The 27,431-nt window shown below is 37.8% G+C and overlaps 1 protein-coding gene across 1 annotated transcript in view; it reads left to right on the top strand.

Annotated features, from left to right (window-relative positions):
• Nucleotides 1-27,431, top strand: part of LOC109093377 (cotranscriptional regulator FAM172A homolog) — a 157,554-nt gene that overhangs the window by 98,364 nt on the left and 31,759 nt on the right. Inside the window, exons 8-9 of the mRNA XM_042756649.1 lie at nucleotides 4,315-4,431; nucleotides 12,750-12,834. Of these exons, the coding sequence (XP_042612583.1) occupies nucleotides 4,315-4,431; nucleotides 12,750-12,834 (202 nt within the window). The remainder of the gene's footprint in view (nucleotides 1-4,314; nucleotides 4,432-12,749; nucleotides 12,835-27,431) is intronic.

Genomic DNA, 27,431 nt, shown 5'->3' with positions numbered 1-27,431 from the left:
CAAATTTGTTAGATTCTTTGACACCGATACATTTTTAAGTTTAGCTTACTTTACAGTCCAAATATTTTTAGGGCCAGTGTATACATTTGCCAAGACATACTGCTGTTGTGTGGATGTGCATGTATGTAGCTGTGCACAGTGTTGGCCCTCGCTCACCGGTCGTAATTGGACAGTTAATCAATCAAATATTTAAGCTTCATTTTACCATGCAGTGGGATGTCCAGATTATGGCAGCAGTTTGGATGCATTAGTCTGGACTCAGCACTGATGCTAACAGCATGGCTTCCTGAATCAGCCCGCATCTGGATTTGCACACACGTGTGCGTGAGTGTGTGCGTCCACAGTGTCTTCCCTCACCATGGTAATTGCTGCTTTTTTCATGGTGTTATTTGTTGGTAAGCCCGTTCCTTTTTAAAAGCCCATGTTATTTATTTATTTATCTCTTCGCTTCTTTATTCCTCCCTCATTCGACTGGGAATGTGTTGAGTGTTTTTTTCCCCCTGCCTCCAGGGACGCCATTGTGGATTACCATTCAGTTCTCACCTAATTATCTGGTGACTTGCACTGCCTTTGACACGTAATTATCAAAGCCCTAAATAATTGTCTTATTGCTTGTGTGTTTGCAAGTCTCATGAAGTGCGTTCGCTTTTGTCGCCAGGATGGCTGAGATGGCGGAGTATTTATTGCTGCACGAGAGTCGCCTCCCTGCCTTTCTTATCGTTAAACTCTCCTCTTTGCCTGTGTGTGCGTGTGTGTTTCACACTATTCTGTGTTTGAAATGCAGGGGCAAATAAAGAAGCGCTTCAATTGCAGTCAGCTTCATTAAGGAAAATGCGATTTCCAGCAACTGAAGTCCAGCAAATTAGCTCACTACGTGACGTGAAGCCACTTAAAGTGCTAAATGCTGTATTTTACAGTAGAGGTCACTGAAGAGGTCAAACAGAGGGAGAAAGTGAGAGTGAGATTGGGGGCAGGGGGGTAAGGATATATGTCAACCGGGATATTTTGTCCTCATCAGCCACAGGATTTAGCCAATACCGGAAAGACCATTTTGGCAAGATGGCTAGATCATCCTTGTTTCTTTAATTGGGTTTCTACTGATTGGGGTTTCATAGCAACTGGGCTGTGTAGCAAAAGATGGATGAAGAGAACAGCTTTAATGCAGCTTATCTGGAGAAAAGAAAGGGAAATCTGCTGTCTTCAGAGGTTTCCCGCTGGCAGTCCTTGATACTGTTTGACCGAATGTCACAACAGACCATTTACCACATCACAGGATTTTCAAAATCACCTGGTATAAACAATATATAATAACAACCAGCCCATACCAACTCCTGCCTGAGAGAGTTGCACTGGCTTTATTATAGTATTTGCAAGGTAGCGCTGAACTGATTTTCTTCAAACCTTTCTGATAAAGAGGTTTATTCAAATTTTGGGGTTGGTACATTATTTGAAAAAATATTATTATAATTTAAAATAAATGTCTTCTATTTTAATATTAATTTATTCCTTTGAAAGCAAAGCTGAATGTTCAGCAGCCACTAATCCAGTCTTCAGTGTCACATGATCCTTCAGAAATCATTGTAACATGTTGATTTGGTGATTGTATTAAATAAATATTTCCTATTATAATCAATGTTGAAAACAGTTGTGCTGCTTAATATTTTTGTGGATATGATGCATTCTTTGCTGAACAGAAAGTTAAATAACATCTTTTATTTAAAAAAAAGTTATGTTATATTTGCATAATGAATTGCGACTGGTATTCTTTCTTGCATCTATTTGCATACCCAATTGTGATTTGTCTTCCTTGCAGTTTTTTAACCATTTATAGTTTTTTTTTGAATGGTTAGTAAGTGTTTGTTGTTTTTTGTAGGAGAATGCGAATGAGACATGTATTGAGAGTCAGAACAACGGATGCAGCATTTCATTTTTTTACAAAACCTAAAACTATAACACTATTTTTTTGGTGCCTTTCGAGCACTGTTCGTTTCTTCAGAAAATGCTAATTTCATAGATAACACAGTCATGTTGAAAATGAGAGAGTGATGTTTTCGTTCCATCTTGGAAACTGGATGTCATCTCCGTCTCGGTGCCGCCTCCATCGCACTTTCACCTCTCCCCCTGTCTCTCCTCCTCAAGCCAGATGCTCAAGTGCAAAGAAAAGGGCAGAAGTGAGATAGCAAATGTTTCAACATCTGTCTTTGCTGGTTTTAGTGCAACAAGTACTTCCACATGTTTGCTTTTTCTTTGCGCTGTTTCTGGGCAGGAGGTTGATGAGCACAGCTGCCCGGTTTCTTTCTTTTATGGTTACAGACCAGCTGAGAGAGCGGCTCACATGGTGCTATAATGCTTAAGCTAATGTACAGAGGAATGTAGATTACGAGGGTTTTAAGGCTTTGGTCCCGTGCGTGCCGTCATTCTTGCTCGCACCCTTACGTTGATTGGCCTGACAGTACATTATTTATTTTTTCATTGGTTCATATGTTCTTTTAATAATTCCAGTGCTTGGCTGTGCCCACGGGACATTTCGACTTTTAGGTTTACAATGACGGGTGCTCTGAAGTTATGTGTGTGGGTAAGACAGTTGCTGACAGCATGTGTGGAGCACATCGACTGTCACTGAAGGACATCAATCAGAGCAGTGTGATGCTGTAAATCTAATACACATGTTTCAGTTTTCCCAATGGAAAACATCACAGATTCACACACATCAAAGCTGTCATTTTCCTCTTCATATCCAATGCCCATGTTTGCTTTGAGGTTGTGTTTACATGATTTTTTCAGGCTGTTTGTCATGGGATGAGTAAATCATGCCATTAAATACCATTACAGCCTTTTTGTGTGTTAAATATTCATGCATAACATTTCCATATTAGCAGCAGCATTGTAATAATATACAACACTTTCCACCAATAGAGTACAAAACAGGGCCTTATTTATTTATTTATTTATTTTTGAATTTTCAGTAGACAAATTAAAAGGAGATGCTTACACCTCAGGAAATTTTGATGATCAAAGCAAATATTATGTTAAATAGTGTTTATTTTATTTCATGTATTACTTTATTTGTTTTTTTATCAGTAAACTTAAACCAAAAATAAAAAGATGCATTTAATAATTTAATAATAATAACATTTAATAATAATTATTATTATTAATCTAATAATTATAAATGAATAATAATGATTTGAATGGCTAAACTTTACAAATCCATTTAAAACAAAATACAAAGAAAGAAAAACAATTAGAAAATGGAATATTATTTACTTGTCCTGCTTTAGAATGTACTGAAATGTTCTTCTTGTACCATTACTTTTAATATTGCAATTTATCATAGTAGTTTCTATAACATAAAAAGTTTAAAAAAAAAAAAAATAAATAACTGATGACAACAGCGTCCCAAGAATTGCTAGAAAGTATCATTCTCTGTTTTTTTTTTGTTTTTTTTTTAGTGCTTTTTAAAACCATGTATATCTGGAACATTTTTAGTTACCTTTCCAAATTCCTAACGCTGTCTTAACTGACACTTTTAGTAGTTTTTAAAAGGTTGAATTTGCTGGCCTCCTGGGTATCATTGAAACAGGAAGACATTTTAGCCATGCATGTTTCAGTGACTTGGTGTGTGTGTATGTGTCCGCCATGTGCTTCCTCCCCTTTTCTATAAGAGGATGCTCCTGAGAAAAGCTTATCAGCGGTGTGATGTATTAGTCCTTAGTGCCTTAATAGATTCCATTTATCTCTATACAGTTCCTCTAATTTAAATGGGCTTGGGGAATGTATTAAAATGACTATGGACACTTTGATGTAGCACCAGGCCAGGTGTGGCTCCTGTAAAATGGATCACGTAAAGTGATTGTTAACCTGTTGTTGTCAGACCGGCCCTTTTTCTTTAGCCGTTTATCTTGAATGGAATAGTTAGCGTGACAGGCTAACTCCTTTGAATTGCTCACAATCTAAAATACAAGGATCAAAAGAAGCACCTCTTCACGTGTTTTTATCTTGTTGAGAAGCCGTTTTTGCACTTATTTTACATTTAAGACTGTAATGTCACAAATGCATTGCAGACCTTGTACACTTTCTGTAATTCAGAAAATACATGATGGTATTTTGATAAATACCATGGTTCCTGAATAGTGACTTTGACAGTATATGATACTTTACAAGATACATTTCAGTATATGATACTGAATATGTTTATAAGATATATTTCTGTTAATAAAAACTGAAATGCACTGTACATTTGGATGATCCCGTAGCTTTTTTTGAAACAATGATATCATATGCTGTTTGCTAATGTATCTCTCTCCCACTCAGATGATTCAGCGAGAAGCAGAAGTGAAGAATCGTATCCGTGCGGTGGCCATGACTGACTCTGTCCATAACGTCTGGCACCAGGAGGCCAACAAGTCCATTCGGGACTGGCTCAGAGAGGTACAATCTTCCATCAACCAAATGTGACAAAATCTTGATGTTCCCAATCACAGCATCAATAGTGGCCACACAGCTCAGCTCAAGCAGCCTGACATTTCATTCAGCGAGCAGATACACTCCCGAAGCAGGAGTCACGGAAAGCCAATAGTTTGTTTTTCATCCCACACTCTTGTTTGTCTGTTTGGGCAGATGTCAATAAGAAATCAAAGCCAAACACCGCCGCACGCAGGCAGATGCTCTGTTAGTATGTCAGTTTTATTTAGTTGCTGCCCTTTCAGCGATGACCTCGAGTCCAGAGACCAACACCTGGGAACACTAAATATGCACATAAATATGAGAGAGTGGATCCCAAGCCAGGGCTACAGGGGAGCCAGCCATGCAAATGCCAAGTGCAAACATACACCCTCGCCTCTCGCCCGCTTTCTTCGTGAACAGTGGACCACCCAGCCCACCAGAAGAAATGTCTTTTAATCCTTTGTCTTTGCTGATCTGCTTTGCTCCATCAGATGTTTGCTTGCCTTTTGTTTGCATTGGTGATTTTTTTTTGTTTTTTTGTCTATTGTAGTTTGTCTTTGGTCTTGGGCTCTTTCTTTGTCTTTATCATCTTTTCAAGTTATGCCTTTCTTTCTTTCTTTCTCTGATGAGTGCAAAAGTGTCAATATGGTGAAACTGGAATATTAGGGAAATTTTATGTGTGATTTTTGCCCTGAATAATGACTCCATCAAAAATAGGAACATGTTTTCGTTGATTTGTTCTTTCTTATACGTTCCGGTGGTGTGACTTACACTAGAAACATAAGGAGGAGACAGGCCACTCGCAGAATAATAAATGTGAAAATATGTGTAAAACTTGATATGACAGCTGTAGTAATAGAAGCTACCTTTAAGTTAAAAGAGCCTGAATATACAGCTGTTTAGTGTGATTTGGGATTAAGACAACAACTGTATCATAAAAAAAATATGATACAGTTGTTGTCTTATTTTATTGCTGATTTAAAAGGTTTTATTGAAATAATATGTTGAAAACGGGATTTCAGACTATCCGTGTTCAGGTTGAGCAAATAACTATTTAAAAAATAAAAATGTGTTTACTCACCCTCATGTTTTTCCGAAACTGTATGACTTTATTTCATCTGTGGAACACACACACACAAGGATATTTTGAAGAATGTTTTTGTCTATACAATAAATGTCAGTGGGGTCTAAAACAACACTGACCTTTACTGTATTCACAAGAAATATTTAAAAAAATTGCAAAATGTCTTATTTTGTGTTCCACAATTCATAGGTTTGAACCGATAAAAGGGTTAAGTAAATAATGATAATATATATATTTTTTTTTAGTTAAGTGACTTGCACAGACTGTTGTTAATGGCAGAAGAAACGATTTTGTACGTTCACACACACATGCAAGTACTACCATACATCGAGGACACCAAAATATAAATTTGTCAGGGGGCCTGATTAACACAGATGAGGTTGAACATTTTATTTAATTGATTTTCAGACCTAATTCATCCCAGTAATTGAAGCCAGAGGGTGGACTCTCACTTCAGGAATGTTAAAGTCACTTTCAGTCCTTTTGTGTCACCCGTTAACCCCCTAATCCTTTTTACTCATGAAGGAATTGGGACACAAGTTGTGTAAAGGCGTTCATATTTCCCACTGCCTGTGTCTCCACTGTAGACCTGTCTTTAATCAGGGTCATGGCCCTGTCCCCTTTCATAGTTACATCCATAGCAATCATGATTTGGACATTATTCAGGTTTGAGATCACTGTTTCTGGCCAGGCAGGCATCTCTGTAGGGGTTTGCTGGAGGTGATGCTCCGTTCCTTGCACAATCTTGAACTCTTTCGTGCAGGGGGTGGTAATTCCCCTTCTCCTCCTGAGGGAGGTGGAGATGGAGGGATGAGAGCTCAGAATTGGAGGATTTTCAGGATGAGACCACAGTAGGACAGGTGATGTGGCGATAATGGGGCAGAATAAGGGCATATGAGGGAGAGAGAGGGGGAAGGGAAGACATAAACAGAGCAACCTGAAGGAGGATGAGATTCCCTTGGGAAGCAGTGGTATATACTGAAGGGGAAGAAACGGTGAGAGAAAATCTCCTAGGACATAGAGAAGAAAGAAATAGAGTGGAGAAATATCCATTGTCCATGAGAGTACCTGCATTGGCTGGAAACCTACAGTGATGGAAAGATAAATGACAAAAAAGCCAAAAATATAAACACATCATACTAGAGCATTCTAGTGGAGAGAGACATAAACCTAACACAGCTGCAAAAGAGCGGACATCTACTTTCGTCTGCACTGTAAAAAAAAATTAAAAAAACCCGCAACTACATCTATTCCTGTTTACAGGACCTTTTTGAGTCACAAATATTAAGAAATGTAAATTGTTTGAAACTAAATAAAAACCCAAGTTAGACCAAAATTCCCCTAAATGTTGTCCCAACTAGTCAAAAGGTTTTCTGTCCAAAGATTTTAAAATTGAACAGTATTGCTGAAATGTTAAGGGTTTGTGAGTTCCCAGCATGCACTGGTATGGGATTACCATTTAGCTGTTTGCTGACCTTTTATTTAAAACTTTCGTTTTTGTTTCATTGTTATTGTTAGATATTTGTTGTTTAAAAAAATATTTCACCCAAAAATTAAAATTCTGCCATCATTTACACACCCTAATGTCATTCCATAACACTTAGATTATTCTTCACACAGTATAAGATATTTTTTATAAAACCTGCTGTCCCTCCATTGAAAATCCAGTTAAACAACACTTAGAAGCTCCAAAAAGGTCATAAAGGCACTGTAAATTGAATTTATACAAATCAAGTGGTTTAATTTTGTGAAGAGGTACAATCGCTTTTTATGATTAACAGATTTAATTTGGGCTTTTATTCACATTTAAAGGGCTCTTATGATGCTGCTAAAAAGAACATTATTTTGTGTATTTGGTGTAATGCAATGTGTTAATGCAGTTTAAGGTTCAAAAAACAAATTTTTTCTATATAATGTAAATTATTGTTTCTCTTATATGCCCCGCCTTTCTGAAACGCGTCGATTTTTACAAAGCTCAGCCCTCTGATAAAGAGAGGTGTGCTCTGATTGGCCAGCTATTCAGTGCGTTGTGATTGGCCGAATGCTTCAAGTTTGTGACGAAAATGTTACACCCCTTAACATACTATGCAGTATCCCAGCCCAGGCCAGCAGTACGAGACTCAGTCCAGCTGCTCTGCTTGTGCACATCCCATCATTGGTTCTCTTTTAGCAGTTCAGTCAATGTACTGTTAGGAGTAACTGAATAACTCGGGATATTGGTCTATTTCGCGTCAGAGGGAGTGTAAGGCACATCTATAAACCAGATAACTTAAGTAATTTCAAGCGTAATTTCGAACAGTTTCAAATGATTCAGTTCAATTTGGTGAACTGGTTCAACCGCTTCACTAAGAAGATCCAGTTAAATAGAAAGATTTGATCGATATCCGGACATCACTAGACGAGACAAAACAAATAAAACCCTTTAGAAACGAGGCATTTGTTGCATCCAGTGGGGACATAATTACTGAATATAATGACTTATACTGTCTTTTTATGCATTGCATTGGGTATCGCGCTGTGTAAACATAAAACCATGTCTGCATTTGTGATCTGAGAAACAACAAACAACAAGCCTACTCCACTGCTCCAAACTCGTGTTTGAATCATCATTGGCAAATTATTTAAATGTAAAAAACGTATTTACAGGCTGTGAGTCAGAAGCGCCAGACTGTCCTTGCAAAGTATGAACTGCTCAACTTTATAGAAACAGCCGTTGTGCCACAGATGCATTGCAGGCTACAGGTTCAGGAAACAATCCTCATCCTCCATAAAATGCGCAGCACACAACGGAATATTTGGGTTGGACTGTTCTGAAACAGTGTTGAAATACAACTTAACCACTGATTTCTAGTCGTGTCCTCTTTTGGAAGGCCAAAGAAAGTAGTTTTGCTTTCACAATGAAACACACAGCGACTCCACAACATGGCAGCGGTGGCAACAGAAAGAATAAAAGTTGCGCCTTCTTTCTATGCGTGAACATTTGGCCGGCGTTATGCAAATCTTCTTCCCACATAGTGACGTAGACATGGGGAGGAGGGTGTTCGAATGAGCCATTTTAGGGGGTGTGGTTGGCTCTTAACTTTTATAAAGAATATCTCTTTGGATTTGAGACTTTAGTCTTTGCAACTTTACAGATCTTCTTTATGCACCAAGAACTTTTAACACTCCAAAGAGAAAGGAAAAATTGAAATCGCATCATATGACCCCTTTAAAAATAAACATACATAGAGAACTATTGAGGTTTGTTCTAGCATGTGGCACACAAGGTTCCATGTTTACCACTCTGTGGTTTGGAATGACACAAGGGTAAGTAAATGATAAGAGTTTTAGTTTTTGGGTGTTCTGTTTCTTTAAGGTGGTTTTTGTTGATTGTTACTGTTCTTGAGGTTTGTGTGTGAAGAGTTGAGGTCTGTGTACAACCTTCTAAAACTATATCCCAGATATATTGGCTTTGTAAAGTTATTACGTATCAGAAACGAAACAAAGATATAATAGTTAATTTCACATATTAAGCATCCTATATATATATATATATATATATATATATATATATATGCTATATATATAGGATGCTTATTAGATGTAATAAAAAAATTCAAATTGACAAAACAAAGCAGTGCTGCTCTGTGACAGCTTTTAAAAGAGCTTTTTACAGTATATTTTCAAGATGAGCGGTTTGGGCATGTGGCAGCATGTTGACACTTGTCTGTCATGTTGAATACTGTGGATGAGGTGTGATACACCACAGTGCAACCGCAACCAGGATTGATTGAGCAGAATGTGGCATGTTAAAGGGCAACTAAAGTGTAGGATGCCAGACGCAGGGATGCTCAATAAGTGCAGGTATGAGAGGGCACTCTCAGCAGGATCCAACACCTGTCTTCAGTTTACCTTCTCTAACTGGGCCATTAGGAGACTGCTTAGAGTCCCACCATGCTCCACCACCCCATTTCCCAGTCCAGAAGAGCCGGGAATACCACAACCATATGGCCCTGATTAATGCTGATGGGCCTCACCATAGATGATTAGCTCTCATTTGTGTCCATTTGTTGTTTTCATTTTATGCAGCTTCAGCTGGGATTTGGAAGTGTTGCATAAATGGTTAGCGCAGTGGCTGCTCATGTACATTTCCGTCACAGAGCATTCAAAAACTCTGACAGATAATTTTGAGTTCAGATGTCTGCTTTGTGGCATCATATTTAAACACAAGCTATATATTCTATGTTCTGTGCAGAATGTGCAAAACTAGATATTTTTATGATGGACTAGTCATTGGGTTATCAGAACATATTGGCTGCACGCTAAAATCCAAGAAGTTACATCACTAAATTATATTTTTTTTACAGTATGTTGACTAAAATATTTAAAGAATTAGTTCACTCAGGAAAATAAATTGTCCAATATTTTGAAGATTTTTTTTTTTTTTTTACTTTAGCCAATGCACTGAATGTCATTGGTGTCCAGAACAACAGCATTAATATAAAGGATAAATACTTTTTCTTTTCAAGGTAACTTCTACTTTGTTTTACAGAAGAAAAAAGTTATACAGGTTTGGAACAACATGAGGGTATATGATGACAGGATTTTTTTTTATTTTTTTTTTTTTTTGATTAAACTATCCCTTTAAAAAATCCACATAAACTGGATCCTGACCCATCTCTAATTCTGTTATTGACTTTTGGTCTGTATCCATCTGTATCTTCATCTTATGAATAACAAGAAGAAAAACAAAGTGCAGTAAACAGTAAAACTATATTCACAAAAAAACAGTGTATTTATGATTACGGTAATAAAATGTTAAACTCTTGAGGGAGAATAGGGGAACGCTTAACTTAAAGCCTTTTTTCTCTACTAGACTACAAACGGAAGACTTAAACACATATTTGTTCATCCAATTTGTCTAATTAATTCTTGGTTTTTACTTGTATTATCAGGCCCTTCTATTAAATGCTTAATTACCTAAAGGGTCATATTATGAGGATATATACGGATTAAATTTTTATGCTTTTCAAGACAACTACAAGCCATCAGATTTCACAAAACAATTGGAACATTTCCAAAAGCCTGACCCAGCTTCTATATCCCAAAAAAACCCTTTCACCATTCTTGGTGTTTTATCTGTTCTTTTAAAGCTATGTCATCCTCTTACATAGTGGCCTTGGCTCTCTGTTGCATCTAAAACTCATCCTGGTGCATCAGCCAACCCTGACAAATCTGTTGAAGCCTCTTCCCACCCCCCGCCTCTTTGCCACTCACTGGCTGAGACTCCAGTCTTTGAAATTCCTGCCCTTGCTTCCAGCCCAGCTGACATCTTTCTCCAGACGGCATGAATTAAGATTGTACAATAAGACACTTGATGCAGCAGTCAGGGAGCGCTCCTCTCACTGGCCTGGCTCCATGGTGCACAACTAGGGCAGCAGGAATTCTAAAAATACACAATGCATGCCTGTTCATTCCAATGGCAGTTGTCTTCTCCCCCAACCCAGGCACGCAAGCGATTGACAGGATTAAGAGAGGAGTCCTCTGGACATAAATGACAACAGAAATGAGGAGGAGCAACCCCCCCCCCCCCCCCCCCCGACTTTCAGCATCATGCAGAATATGCCAAAAGCAGGGATGACTACATATTGCAGCAGTAATTGAGCTTGAATTTTTTTATTTTGATATTGTTTGTTGTTTTATGTATTATTATTATTATTATTATTATTATTATTGTTGTTGTTGTATGTATGTATACTGGATGTAATATATATATATATATATATATATATATATATATATATATATCATTACAAAATAAAAACAACAAACGATATCAAATCTTTAAAAAAAATCCCTGATATATTAAGTTTGTGTATATATAGTTCAAAAGTTTGAAGCCAGTATTTTTTATTATTAGTAATAACTTAAAATTAATTCATTTATATTTTCATTAAGCAAGGATGCATCGATTTGATCAAAAGTGACAATAAAATACTGTAAATACATCTTTGGTGAGTAAGACTTCAACACTGTGCCTAAGAACACTTTTAGCTTTGGTAATCACTGTAATAAATGGCCCTGTGGCTTATTACTGTATTAAAGAGTGTCTTTATTTGTGGATCTCAGTTTCCTGTTGAGAGTATTTGCATTATTGTTAATGTTTACACTTCTGTTATCTACTGTCATCAACTCTAGACCGCTTACATCCAGTAATTGTTGCAGCCACTACCAACCCAGACTTCAGAATCATGCTATTTCTTGAATTGATTTATCATTATACACATTATTATGAGTTAATCAAGGATGCCATGGCAAAAAAAGATTGATGGAATTAAAAATACAATTCCTGTGCTTCCCAGTATATACCCCTTCCCTGTTGGCCAAACACACACACACATGCAGGGTCCCTGTTGGGTGGCAGTGTGGTGACCCCTAGAGTGACACAGGGATCAGAAGTGAAGGAAGTTGACAGGCTGAGGTGTGATGTGACCTGGGACTCTGTCATGTGTGTGCTTATGTATGCAAGTGTCTTTTGCAAGGGTGTCTGGTGTGGTGGAATCATCCCTCTCTGCTCTATCAGGGGAGGTTGTCTTGGGCATTGGTTGAGGGTTAGATAGCATTGTGTTTGTGGTATCTGTCTGTCTGTCTTTCTGTCCATGTCTATGTGTATCTGTGTGGACGGGTGGGTTTCAGTCCCCTCGGCAGTTGTAATGGCTGACAGTGCTATGTCTGTGAAAGTAAACAACCCTAGATAAGCAGCGCTTCACAAGGACGCCAGCTGCAATACGCTAATCTCGCTTAAATTTCTCTGTCTTCTATTCAGCATGTTTTATCTTATCTCCAGACCCCGCTTTTCCATGCATGCCTTTGTAACTTTTTTCAACTCTGCACCCCATCTAAACAGTACGATGTCAGCATGCATTTAGTGAAAAGTTGAATACATTATTAGCTTGAGGGTGTGATGATTTTCTCAACCAAACATGCCTAATTAAACTTGTTTTAGCTGAAGACAAACACTCTGTGCTGAAGATTGCGTCAAAAAATTGTGTCTCAGGGGCCAGGCTGATGACATTGGGAGTTTTGGCAAGGTCACTAGGCCAAGAAAACACTCCTCGGAGGGCCACCAGTGGTGTGCCTACTCCTGCCCAACATAAAAAGTCAAAACTGTCAGTGTGAGATGTCTCTAAGGTACCTAATTGCTTGCTCCTTTCTCCCTCCCCCTTTTTCCCTCTCACAGCACTGCTGTAACTGGGTGTCGAGTCCTGAGCCCCTGGATACTCTGGTGGACCCCATGCTTAATGACTGCCCTCGTGTTTCAGCAGGTAAGCAACCACATATGCACCACAAACTGCATTTTGCCTCTTTTACCCTTTACTCATTGGTAACCAAGTCTATTTTTAGAAAAAAGGTGTCCAATCCTGCTTAAGAAGGGCCACTATCCTGCAGATCCTACAGACTTCAACCAGCTAATGAAGGTCTTCAAGATCACTACAAACTTCCAGATGTGTTGGGGCAGGTTGAAGCTGAAGTCTGCAGGATATTGGCCCTTCATAAGCAGGACTGGACACCCCTGCTGTAGGATATAATAGCACTTATATCAAAGGAAAAGCTTGCCAAATCAAGCTTTTGCTTTGTTTTAATGGCCCCTATGGATGAAATTGGACAAAATTTGGTGTATTTATTTACAATGTTCTGATTTCTGTTTGTACTACATTTTTTTAGGTTTGAACTTTGCGTTCAAAAGATATTAAATAGTCATTGTATACCATTCGCCAAAAAATTGATGTGAAAGAGAGTGTGATAGGGACAGGTTACAGTGGTTGACTCCAATGACTGACTAGGTCCTTAAGTGAGGTTGACTGGTATGTCAATTTATTTATTTAGTTATTTATTTATTGGTGCTTTAATTAGTGCTGTTAGATAGTATAAAAGATAAAATCCCCTTAAAAGCACCAGTGTTATAGCCATACACATTCAGACGGATGTCTTGGAACGTTTTATCTCATTTTGCACTGTTTTTCCATTTTTAAAAAGTGTCTTGAAACCTTCTTTCCAATCAGTTGTGTCTCACCCAGGGTGTTAGTGAATCTGAGAATATGTCATATGTAAAAATCCTCCCAAGAAGCATATTTGTTTGGGTCAGGTAAATTCAAAACTAGTCTAAGTCTAATTATTCAGTGCTTCCTTAAAACAGATTACTTAGTTGCATGCCATATTGGTGTAGGCCACAAATTATAAAAATAAGGAATGTGATATCTGAACAGGTAGATGGCGCTCACCATAAAGTGATTGAATTATACTGTAAAAGCTACCACCTTTGAAATCCTAGTTCTTTTTTTATTATTATTATTAAAATGTGTATATTTTAATCATGCATCAGTGTTTTCAAATAGTTTAGTTTATCCTTCTGGCCTTGGTTGTTTTTAGTATTTCGAGGCATGTCCTCAATTCCAGATTACAACTATAATCTATAATCCAGAGCAGGGGGATGATGAGGTTGACCTGACCATCACCCCTGCACTAAAGAGATGAAGAGCTGCCCATACTTTGACTTGGCTTTGTGAGATGTTTTACTGTCTGACAGTATTATAAAAGTAATTTGATATTTTCACTTGTGCTTTTGTAGCGAGGACAATATTTCCCTGATTTTACAGTAATCTGGATTTGGGGTCAGGGTGGGTTGGGTATTATCCAAGTGAACCATCATTGAACTATGTCAGCTTTTGTTTTTGTGCATTGCATCAGTTCCAAGTTAAAAATTTTTACTAGGGATGCACCGATGTATCGGTCGCTGATATGTATAGGACGATTTTTCCTCAATTTATTAATTAACTGCGTGAAGGCAGTAAGCTGTATAATGTCTGTTGCATAATCCTGGCGCTGCTGTCTGCACTTGAATGCTTATCAAATAACAAAAGATTGCACACTATTCTCGACTAAATAACTTTTGTAACTTTCATAAGTGTAGTGGACCTCATGTGAATGATGACCTAATATTAACTGATGTTTTATTAAGTTTATTGTGTCCTTTTTCACTCCAAAAAACATAAGAGCTAAACAAAACACAGCACGGGAAGTGCACATTAAACTCAAACTCTCAGTTGCATTATCATCAACATAGACAGCGAATTACACAAAATACTTATTACAACTAACAGTAAACAAATATATACAGATATCATGCATTTTCGGGGGGTGCTTAATAAACTGACAAACTTTAAATCCAAAGAACTGCATGCTTTCATTACCCAATATAGCTCCGTAGACTAGAAAACCCGTCAAAATAAGAGTCCCGCCTTAGTAAAGGAGATCTCATACATATTTAAACTTGCAAAAAATATTAAAATGTATACAAGAACAAATTAGAAGATTAATCATAATGAAGTCTGTTACAATAAAGAAGGATTAATATGTATTTAATTTATACAGTGAAGTGTTATTTTATGTTTGTTTACTTTATATACAGTATGTACCTGAAAACTGTTAAACCTACCCTAAAAAGCACTGTTTATTTAATATGTATCTTAGTTCGGTTGTATTTGAAGGCCTGCTGAATGTTAAATGGATCCAATCCATGTTCATTAGAAATTATTTGATAATGCAGCAATAAAACTGCTAGTATAATTTAATGCAGGTGTTTTTGAACTTTGCTGATTTAAAACATGATCAAAATACTATCTAATTGGATGCTAAAATTTTAAATAAGAGAGGAAGTGACAAATATCGTTATCGGAATCGGCCAGTAAGTGTTTGTTAAAATCCTATTGGTGCATCCCTAAATTTTACCCATCTCCTACATTTATGGAGAGCTGTGATGTCACAATTATTCTTTTTCCCCAGATCACTGCAGCCAGTCTCAGTTATGGTTGTGCTGTTGAGAAGTGCAATATAAACACATAATAAAAGAATAATAATATTCTGTCATCATCAGCAAGATTTATCTCTGACCTATTCATTTGAGATTTGATGCTTTAGTTTTCTAACTGAGATGCAAGAAATGCCAGTGCCTTGACTGTCACATTTTTGGGCACAGAATTTTTATGATTTATATTTTGTTATTACTTATTAGTCTTTAAGATTCACAATTTAATAGCAAACCAAAAACATCTGCATTATTACAATGACTGGCATTTAACTGTTGTCAGTCTATTTGAGTAATACACTTTTTTTTTAATCCTCAAAAAAGTATAGATTTTTAATTAAGAAAACTTTTAGAATGTTTAAGTGGTTTCCCTGTAGGCACCACTAACTGATCCCCACAATTAATTTAACTTAAGGTTTTATTTGATTCCCACACACAGTCCTTTTTACACGCTGTGTGGCAATGTTTTCATGATAGCTATGCTGGTTTTACTTGTGCAGGTGGGCCATGTCAAGACATAGAGCAGCTTGTCTGTTACACTTAATCATCTATGAAGCCATGCTGGTACCAGCTTACTATGCTGGTATTTTGTATGCTTGTGTGTGTGGATGTTATGCGCTTGTGTGTTTGGAAAGGAAAGGACTTCTGACGTCTCTGTTTTTTTGTTCCCAACGTGATAAACCTGGGAGCCTCCTTCCACCCGCCTGGATTTTTCCCTTTATTTTTTGCCTTTTTTCCCCCTTTTCCCTCTCGTTCAAAATGAATCTTCAGTGGAAGGTCAGTGAGCCTCAGCATTGGCAGAGCTCGGGGAGACTGGCAGCATTTTATCAGTTAGCAGCACACTAAAGCCAGTTGAAATATGCAGATAAACTGGAACAAATCTCCTGAAAAGCCCCCTGGTCCGCCAGCACTGGGTAAGGGGAGTTGAGCCTTATGCCCACACTGACCCACAGTCAGACGCTCTAGGTGTTGAAGCCAATTGCCAGCACAACTGAACTGAACAGTAGAGGAAGCCTAGATGAGCATTTGGATGGATTACAAAAAGAAACAATGCCAATGTTGCGGGCTACAGTCTCTCTCTCTGTGTGTGTGTGTGTGTGTGTGTGTGTGTGTGTGTGTGTGTGTGTGTGTGTGTGTGTGTGTGTTTGTGTTTGTGAGTGTGATGGAGCCGTCTGGCCCTGATGGGCTGAATCTCAGACCTGTGATGTTTATCTCATGTTTTAAAGCCGGGGTGCAACATGATATTAGTTTAAAGGGGCGGTCACACCAGAGTTTTGTGTTTCATTCACCTCTATTCATGAGCACACAAAACCGAGAGAGTGGATATGTAAGGATATGCAAAGAATTCATTTCTTATGCTGCGTGCAAAATTTCAAGTTTGGTGAACGCTGACCTGACAAATTCTTGCAGTCAAAAGAGGATCAAACATGGAGGAAATGCTCATTTTGCTTAGCATGAGATCATGGTTTAGAAGAATATTAAATTATGATGATTTCTGAAGGATCAAATGACACCGGAGTCTGGAGTAATGGCCACTGAAAATTCAGCTTAGCCTTTTTTCAGTATTTTTAAAAGTTAAAATAGAAAACACTTCGCACTTGTTTTTTGCAGTGTCTGAAATTTTGGTCGTTTGAAGTCAAGTGTGTGCACCTCTTATTTGTTAAAAAATACCCTCATGTCTCTATTAATGAGCCTTGAAAAATCTCACGCATTAACATCACACTCAGATTCTATAATATCTATAATATATATGTAATATCTCAGGAACCACTGATCACTTGCTTCATGCCGTTCCCATTATATCCAAGCGTTAGAAGCACAGGCTCTCTTTTGCTTTACCTGGGTTAAGATGAGGTTACTCATTGATAGAACTGATCATTAATTACTAAGAGAACAGTGTCCAGTGTGTAAACAGTGATTAATTGTTAACAAAAGTTAGTTAATGCATACCTGAACTGTAATTATCTCTTCTGCACCACTACATGAATCCCAACACAGGTGGGTAATTAACCCTAATTGCATTTACAATAAGAAGATCACGAGAGCAGAGAATAACTTTGTTAAAAAATAAGCCTGCTTTGATGTAGGCTAGATATTTGTCAGTTGATTAATTCACATCTTCTTCTTGGTTTTTTATTTTTTTTATTTTATTTTTTTTGACTTGTTGACTTTTCATTGTTGGAAGTGAATTTCTTTTTGAATCGGCTTTGTTTCAACTGTAAGACCCTGAAACAAAGTAAAGCAGTTTTAATGGGAGTTAGCTGCATGTATTACACTGAGGGAAAAACAGAGATCGAGAGATTTGAACATTCTACAAATTGTTATACTAACTTCATCCTAGTTTTCTACAAATGTCCTAACAAAGATGTGTTTGACTGAAACTGTTGGCATGCAGGCATTTGGCCCATTTGTGTAAGATCACTGGTGCATATTGCTGACGTTAACAATGTCACTGGTCCATGTATTTTGCTCAATGGAGAGTCACTGGCGCATATGTGCATTCAGTCTATAGACTTTATTCAGTGGTCCACAGGGCCCAGTGCCTCTATGTCATTGAATGCCTGTAACCATGTACCCCTGATGCAGCAAAATCCACTTGTTTGATCTTCCATTGTGGATTACAGATCTTCACTTAGTTGTACTTTCCCACCCTCCTTTTAAGTGGATGCTGGTGCTGGTCTGGGATCTCAGGAAAAATGTATGAACTTGAACTTTGACTTTTTATTATTTATATATATATATTATATATATATATATATATATATATATATATATATATATATATATATATATATATATATATATATATATATAGAATGCGATTCCCTGTATTTCATTTTTTCTGAATTTCATGGCCTTTTTTAGAAGTCCCATTGGAGGGGATGAATGAAAGTTTGATGGCGTTTTTGTGCAGTCGACTATAATATCTCACTGCTGCTCTCCCTTGTCAGGGATCAGAAGACATTTTCTATTCCTCTTTAAAAACTAGATGGGGCCTAAACATATTTGATCCATGTGATTCATGGGATGAGTGGCAGGGCCTGACCCATTTGGCTCTTTGCTTTATGTAATGAGCCTTCTGATTAAAGAGCACCATGCAGGAACATTGTGCTAAATACAGAGATTTATGTCATCTCATCCCACACTCACTGTTTATCATTATTATTATCATTATGTAGAATATAATTGTCACGCTGTTGTGAAGGGAGGCGCATGAAGATGGAGGTAATCCAAATAACATTTAATAGTAATCCAAGATGATGAAGATTCATACAAAACACAGGGTAACACAAGCAGCATACATAACTAATAACCTGCAAAGGACTGAACAACACAGGGAGAACTTATACAGATACTAAAACGAGGGAACTAATGAGAAGATTAACGAACACAGGTGAACTGAATGAACTAATCAAAAGAGAGACACAAACTAGGTCACACTCAAAATGGGCATGAAGACAAAAACGGAATGAAAACAAAAATAGAAAATGTATTATAATAATATAATTTAATAATGGAATTATTATTGTAATATACCTGCATTATTATTATTATTATACACATTTAAAAAAAAAAAAAAAAAAAAAAAAAATTTTTTTATTGTTCACAGTCAAAGTCCACTTTTAAGTCAAACACTTATTTTTGGAACCCAGTCCCTTTGAATATTAATTATTGCATTATTATGTATTATTTTGAGTAATTTGTCATTTATATGTGGAGTAGAATGCTAGCAGAACCACTCCTTCCTTTACATTCATGCTATATTTTTTATTAATCAAATCACACCTTATGCGTACTAGGCCATATTGAGGATTCAGTTTGATTTAGGTGAATTGTGAAGCTATAGTTAGACAGGAGATGTGTGCTTATATTGGGAAGGCAGCAGTTAAAGAGGTAAGTGCAACTGTCCTTTTTTAAAACTCCTTGTTGGATAAACAAGCCTCTCTTTCAATGTTGAAGCCTTCTATGTCTTAAGCCTTACTTTAAGTACATGAACACCAACACGTCGTCCATCTGGATTTGATAGTCTCCGCTTCATATCAGAACTTGATAGATTCTTTGAAATGAAACAGCAGGTTGCATTGATCCCAATCAGCAGCTTTCCCGCTGACCTCACAACAGTGAAAACTTTTGTGAGGTCAGTACCCACCAGATCACAATCAGTTAGCATTGACCAACCTCTTTCAACCAGTCAATACCTGCAATCGTTTATGCAATTGAAGATTAATTTATCAGAGTTTTGAATCCTCATTGACTTTTGTTGTTTGTGTTTAGAATTTGAAGCAAAAAAGCTCCTCGACTGTAAGCCGTGAATGGCCTGTTCACTCCCCTTTCATGGCAGAAATCAGTATGCTTTGTGTGTGTCCCTATGGAAGAATGGAAGACACATTTTGTTTCTTTGTGTGTGTGGCATAGTGTACTGTCATAATGATTCTATAGGGTAGACTTAATTTATCCTAGACTATTGTGATTGAAGCCTTAGCTGACTGAGGTAAAAAGCTTTCGCTGCCCTTTATTATTCCCAGCCTTTTCTTTTACAGCAATCCTGCTCTCAGCTGTGCCTCAGACTGTTTATGTATGTAATTATACATTTTCTTTAAAATGGGAACCAGTTGCTGAGTCTCATGGATCAGGTTGGACATGTAGGTTTTCTATCTATTTCCCATACTTTCACAAAATATACAGCACTTAAATCTCACATAATTTATAGTGTAATATTGCATTTTTTTTAAATGTCATGTAATTTGCACACATTTTTACTTCTAAAAAATTATTTGCAACCTGTGAAAGGCTAAATTTGCAGCAAAACATTATACTGTATGTAAGAACTGTAAAGCAAGACTTGTTTGGACTATTAGCATAGACCTAAATCTCTAATTATATTAAGGGTGGTATTTGCAAAAAATTATCTTGCACGTCTGGTTCTTAATTAACAGTTTTGACAGCTTTCATTTGCGCTATTAATTTTTCTTGTGAAATTATAGTCTTAAAGTTGCAACATTCAGTCTAAAAGGAGATATACAGCTCCAGGACTTTTTTCTTTGTAGTTCAACCTGTGATTGTGATCTCGTGAATTCACTGAACTGATTCATAATCATGATTCATGATTTCTATGTAATAAACAGAGAGAAGTCTGTTTCCTATCCTCACATTCCATCTAGGCTTTATTCATCATACCTTAAAGTGTGGGATGAGCTGGTGCAAATAGACGAGAGTTCAGCTGGGTTCAATGAAAAATGGAACAAAGTTCGGCAACCTCAACCGTTTTATAACCACATTATCATCCCAGATTTGACCATGAGGCCTTCTGTGTATTACCACATATTAGAGGCCAACATTTGCCGCCCTACTACTGTTAACCAGTTGGCAGCATATTTTCTGTGTTTAATTTATTTTTGTGATTCTGGATGAGGGTAAGTGATGTTCTAGAATGTGATTTAGCTTCATGTTAAATCTTTTCTTTCTCTCACTTTGATTCTGATTCGTATTATGATGAGTATGCTGTTTGTGAAATGTTGTTTCATTTCTAGTGCTCATTAAACATTTGAGCAAATCAAGCAATAGTAGATCAGTTCATTTTAGAACAAAGAGCACAATTTGTTTGTTGTTCTTGTTCTTCTTTTTTGTTGTTTTTACCCCCATCATCACATCTTTCTCTTTATAGAAACTGAATGTGAATAACATACACAAAAACATATTGATGAGACGATGAGTTGAAACGTCAACATTTTTGTTTTAAACCCCCCCCCCCCCCCCCCCCCCCCCCCCCCCCCCCCCCCCCCCCCCCCCCCCCCCCCCCCCCCCCCCCCCCCCCCCCCCCCCCCCCCCCCCCCCCCCCCCCCCCCCCCCCCCCCCCCCCCCCCCCCCCCCCCCCCCCCCCCCCCATTGATGAGACGATGAGTTGAAACGTCAACATTTTTGTTAGTGTACATCCTGTTGAATACCATGTATTATCACACAGTTAGAGGCCAGCAACAGATTAGGAGCTGGGGTCATGGATCTCATTGAGCCATATGGTGCATCCTATAGCTAAAGCAGAGGATTAAACCTGTACCTTTAACCTTGCAGATGGACTGCAAGCATGTGCCATCATTATTTTTGAGCTCTAGCATTATGTTTATGATGTATAAATGCTGCATTTCAACAGAAAATCAGGTTCCTGGTCTTAGATTTCATTTGCTTTGAAATGCAAAGAGTTTTGCTAAAAACGGCGGCAACCCTCTGCCCCTTCAGTGAACTTGTGGGGGTTTAATCAGGATAAGACCTGATGATCAGATTGTTTCCTATGGTTTTCCTCAGGATTTGCTGCTAGTTACTCGCAAGCTTTGGCTTGAGGGAATGGATTAAGAGTTTCTCTTTCCAACATTGAACCTGTTACACGTGAAAACAAACACTCCCATGGAAACACAAGGGCGAGTGAAACGGAGGAAAAAAACTGCATTGGACAGCAAATTACATACTCAGTAGAATTTGCTGCTTCAACATTGTGTTGCTTGGTTATTGTCTCACGGGCACATCAGCAAATATGAATTTGCTGCAATGCATACAAACTAGCATTGCTTAGTAGCGATTTAAAGGAGCCATTCACCAAAAGAATTACAATTCTGGCATAATTTGCTCACCTTTATGTCATCCCATGTATGAATGTGTTTCTTCTGGAGGATGCAAAAGTAGATATTTTGAATAATGTACTGTACATGTCATCCTTTTCCACGCAGTTTGAGCTAAAGTTTTCAAGCTTCAAAGAGTATGTAGTAGACCCATAGTTGGCTTGGCTTTGTATCTCAAGTTTTCTGAAGCCATACAATATCTTTGCGTAAAAAATCAGACCAAAATTTAAGTCGTTATTTACTGAAAACCTTCCCCTCCAAAGTACTCACTAGTCAAATTCACACTATTTTCTAAATGCATGCTATTGATCTCATTGTAAACGATTCATCTGTGAATATGTTTTATTAAACATTTCTTGACTTGGTTTGTTTTAATCAAAATTGTTAGTGTATACACTAGCTTGATCTTCCCGTGAAATGACAGGACTTCTCCAAACATTTTGTCCACTTAAATCCCCGTCCCGTTTTAAAAACAAACTGCAAACTTACATTCAGACCTGCTTCCATCCAACAGACTGACATAGCCAAGTCCCCACCTCTTTTTTTCTTCTACTTTTTTTTCAATAATATGTTTCACTTGGGTAATATGGAAGACTTTGACTCAACAACAGTTAAATTAGTCAGTGAGTTGATTTGACCAAAAAAATCATTCAGACTAAGTTTGTGATCTTAATTACCTGATTTCTAAAAAAAAAAAAAAAATGAATCTTTTGCTTTTACATCTTTTAGAATAGCAACAAGAGATCATTAGCTTGAAACAAAATTTATTTTATGTTTTTTTCTATGGAAAAAGTACACAGTTTTCATGTAATATGAATATTTAGATGCTTGTTTATGCTTTATAGTAATTGCATCAGAGTGTCTTGTGTTTTTTGTTACATTTTTTTTACCAACACAAAAAATGATTACAGTATTATGTCGAAGTGAACATCTTGCCCAGCCATCTGTGTTTTTTAGCATAGTGTTAACATTGACAAATTCGTTGATCCGCAGTGGGTTTGTTAGCCTCATGCACAGAAGACAGTGTGGGTACAGTATTATGTCAAAGTGAACATCTTGTCCTGTCATTTTTTAGGTATAAATAAATGGCTCACTGACAAGCCCCTGCCACGCCGCGCAACACAACTGTCAACATCTACTCACTCCTTTCTGACAGGGGCCCCATCTGAGGATATTAGACTTATTATTTCCATTTTTTTCCCTTTCACATCCACTTGCAACAGCTCTCCCCCTTTTTCCTCAGAAGAGATGTGCTATGAGTGTGTTTCATGCAACCAATTTATTACATTTGGAGACTAATGGGGCGCTTTGCTTTGACAGCTTTTGATAAGGGAGGGTGAGGAGCCTCTGCTTCTGCCGAGGGTTATGGGAACTGCAGGAGTCATGATAATTACTATCAAAGCAGCAGTAATGCACATAATAAAATACTCTGTTTGAGAACACAAATCAATTAATTAGGACCTGATGTGTCATCCTGTGTTATGTTGTGGTGTTATTTCTTTTTTTGCCTGCTCTTTCCTTGTTTTATTTTTTGTAAAGATAACATTTAGTGCATCTAGTTAAATTTCAGCATCTTTTGATGTGTGTGCAATTGTGGCATGCAGCAGCCCCACCTCCCCCACCATCTGTGTGAGCTTTAAAAAAAAATGAATTTAATGAAATGCACATTTAATATGATTGTTATAGAAAACAGTGGGTGAAGGAAAAAATGTGCATGAATGCAATGAGAATATATTAAGAACATACATAACTGCACATGATGATTAGAGAAGAAACATCCTTGAATGTCCTTAAGCTCTTGAGATATTATTTATATAATTATGTAAACAGTGCTGAACGTTTTTCCCCCCTTTTCTTCAGCAAGCTGTAGAGCGCAGCAGTGACCTTGGCTCGTCTCCCACTCTTCGGCTTGACAGATAAAAACTTTATTAAGTGTCAGTGGGACGAGACGTAAACAGCCCGTGACACCCATGTGCATTGAGTATTAGGGAAATATCACAATTAGCGGCTGATTTCCTACAGCTAAAGCATCGAGAAGAAGGGTAATAAGCAAGGTTTGTTTGTGGCCTGGAAAGCCATAATTATAAACTGCTTTGAGAGTGCTGCGCTCATTGTGCCTCAGCGTAATGAGATAGGCTGCACTGATCCCTCCATGATGCTATTAGCCATAATCCCAAGTCTTCTCTTCCTCCCACACCCTACAGCCCTACAGGGCCTGCTGCCACCCCAGGTGCCTCCTCTCAGACGCCGCCCTTTGGTGCACCCTCCGACAAGTGCCGACACAGCTTGATTGTGAAGAGGCTTCGGCTGAAACATGTGAAATGCAAATGATGTCTGTTTTTGCTCTTGCTCTTTTGTGATAAAAGGGTCCACGAGAAGGTTGAGTTAGACTCTGGCCCGGTTAGCTTCAAAGTATCCATTTGTGAATACTTGAAACATCTTTTTAATATATTTCATGGCTTTATATCTGCAGGCAGACGAGGCTCACAGTAACATACCTTTCAGTGTGTGATGTGTTAAAGCCTCTTTGGCCTGTGAGGAGTTGGCAGGAATGCGCTCTCCCTAGCTGTCTAATCGCAATGACCCCCAAATGGCCCACCTTATCACCTCTCCCTCTGAGAGGCAAACAGAGAGCGAGTGGAAAACATGGCCTTCGCTGCTTGTGTTTGAGTGGGTTTAGGACTTATCTAATCAGCAGGGGGTTTGCTGTCCATCCCTTTATGCACAAGCACTCACCATCCTGCTTCGGCTCCAATGCTGTATGTGTGTGTCTCGGAAAATCTAAGAGTAGGCTTTGTGAGTTTTTAGTAGCTGAATATATTTCTGCGATACAGTCATTCCAAACCTCTATGACTTACTTTCATCAGAGGAACTGAAAAGAACATATTTCAAAAATATCTGGGTTTTATTTTATTTTTAATATTTTAATTTAATTATTTATTTATTTATTTTTTGCTCCATATACTCTTAAAAATGGTTCCAAAAGGGAGTTTTCACAGCAATGCCATAGAAAAACGATTTGGGGTTCCCCAAAGAACCTTGCAGTCAGCAGTTCTTATAAAGAACCATTTTTTCTTAGTGTGAAGGACATTTTTATAATCTAAAGAACCCTTTTCCACTGTAAAGAACCTTTGTGTAAGGGTTGGGTTCCATGGATGTTAAAGGTCCTTCATGGAACCGTAGATGTCAATAAAGAACCTTTATTTTTAAGGGAGTATAATAAAAGTCAATGGGGTGTTTTAAACACCATTATATGGACAAAAAAGTTGAAATATGTAATTTGCAGTTGAAAATCTCTTCTTTTGTGAACTATCCCTTGAAATAATAACTTAAATGAATGCTTCTTATATAAGAGCCCTGTGTTTCATTTGAGTATGTTGAGTAATAAATTCCAAATCCACGGTGGTGTTTAATCAGACTTTGCTGGTCTTGTTCTGCTCTCCTAAATGCAGTGGACACAAACCTTGTCTGATGATGTCCATACCGCACATCACAAAGGGAAACAACGGCTTTATCATATACAGTTTAAGAATGAGTCTGGCGCCAGCTTTTGCTTAAAATGCCCCAGAAACATCGTAATGAATTGTGCAGGGCTGCTATCATTGGTTAATTAGTATAGCTTACATTGCAGATGAGGGAGTCCAGTCTAGTTCAGAAAAAAGACTTCATGGGTCTTAACAGGTTAAGGTTGGAGGCCAAGCTCTCCCCTTTGCCTTTAATCGGATGCCATGCCTAGGGAGATTTGCAGAGATCCGAAATGACCTTTGGCCATGAGGTGTCGTTTCTGGTCACATGTCTATTGGGCTCCTGCTGCTGGCTTGGAACCGACAGCAGCCTTGGGGCAGGGTGGGTCCCTTCCAGGGTTGTGTTTTAGCCAGAGTTGGGCTGTTCCTCACCCTTTACACCCCAGCAGCTTGGGGACACAAATGGAATGATACAGCTCTGAGGCTCTGTTTGGTAAGAATGGCCTCTGAGCAGCCCCACGTTCATTCAAACTTTGTCATTATGATATTTTCACTCAAAGAAGTGCATGAGTTGAAGTTAGCTTTCGCAATAACTCCAGCAGTACCCAGATGGGGTGAAACATGGCCGGCTTTAAAATTCACACTAATATGTGACTTGCGTATGGTCTCTGATGTGATTTTTTTTCTTTTTTTTTTTTTTTTTTCTGAAGTGGATACAGTTACATGCCACATCCAACTGATGATGTGAACCAACATGATTTTGTTGCTCATATTGATGTTTAGAAGTAATAAACACTAATTCCCATAATATGTTTTTTAAAAATGCCTTGGACTTTCTAGATGGATATTTAAAAAAAAAAATTACTCTGGTCATGTCATTTGATTTTTCTCTTTCTTCGATTTTACTCTCTTGATTCAAGATTCACACTTCAACTGAGGATTTGCAATTCCTAGAAAAGTTACAAGTCAGCTAGCCAAACTGCCAAAGCCGAATTTTACCCACATTTGTTTTAAACCCAGTATGACTTTAACAAGTTAACAGGTTACTTTTTCAAACAGTTGTATTTAATTTATTTACTGACTAATGCAAATGAAAGAAATAACCTGTCCCCTGCCTTATAATGTCGGGCTTCTTCACACTTTCATTGTCTTTAAAAAGCTTTGGCTCTGTTTTAATGAAAAAAGAAAAAAATATATACCAATGTATACCAAGATTTTTTATTATTATTACTTTTTATACCTGTAACCCAATACTTTTTAATACTTGTAACACTTTACTTTTAAAAGTAATGTTCCTCAAAAAAGGTCAGTGACACAACACCCTGAAGTTAGTCAATATGAGATGATGATCTGCTTTGCTGGTGTTACAAAGCTGTCAGTTGCTTACATAAAATTGAGTCCTGTGGCATGGGTTAGGGCCTCCCACTAGATCTCTTACATTTAATCCCAAATTAAACTCTGATCTCCTCATTCGTGTGGTATTTCTTTGCAGCATAACGGTGTTTCTTTGACCTCATTCACCTCATCCATCTTTATCCATGCCTGCATTGTCTTTTTTTTGGAAAATTATATTACAGAGTTTAGGTCATCATCTTCTTTTATGCCTTGCTACTGTAATCCTATTTTCTGTGTCATCTGGTGGTGTCAGCAGATGGTGGTCTGGGGAGGCAGTTTGACACCCAACTCACAGCTGTCTGGCCGGCCTGACAGGCCTCCTTTGTCTCTCAGTCATCATTCCAGAATGGTGCCTCTCCGCCTCATTGTGTCTCTATTTAACCCCCTCTCTTTTGGAGTGTTTCTACTAAAATGTGTGTAATATATGCAGTAAAATAACTGCCAAAGTTCTCCAATCACAAATAAGAGTCTCTTTTCTTTCCCCCTCACGGTCTGTATTTTTTTTTTTTTTTTTTTTACGTTGTGGATTGCTATCTCTCCCTCTTTCTCTCTATGGCTCACCCTCATTTTGTTAACCCTCGGTGTTA

This window comes from Cyprinus carpio, chromosome A5, assembly GCF_018340385.1.
Source record: "Cyprinus carpio isolate SPL01 chromosome A5, ASM1834038v1, whole genome shotgun sequence".
Classification (NCBI taxonomy): domain Eukaryota; kingdom Metazoa; phylum Chordata; class Actinopteri; order Cypriniformes; family Cyprinidae; genus Cyprinus; species Cyprinus carpio.
The sequence above is the reverse complement of the archived record's forward strand: the minus strand, read 5'-3'. Positions and strand labels throughout refer to the sequence as shown.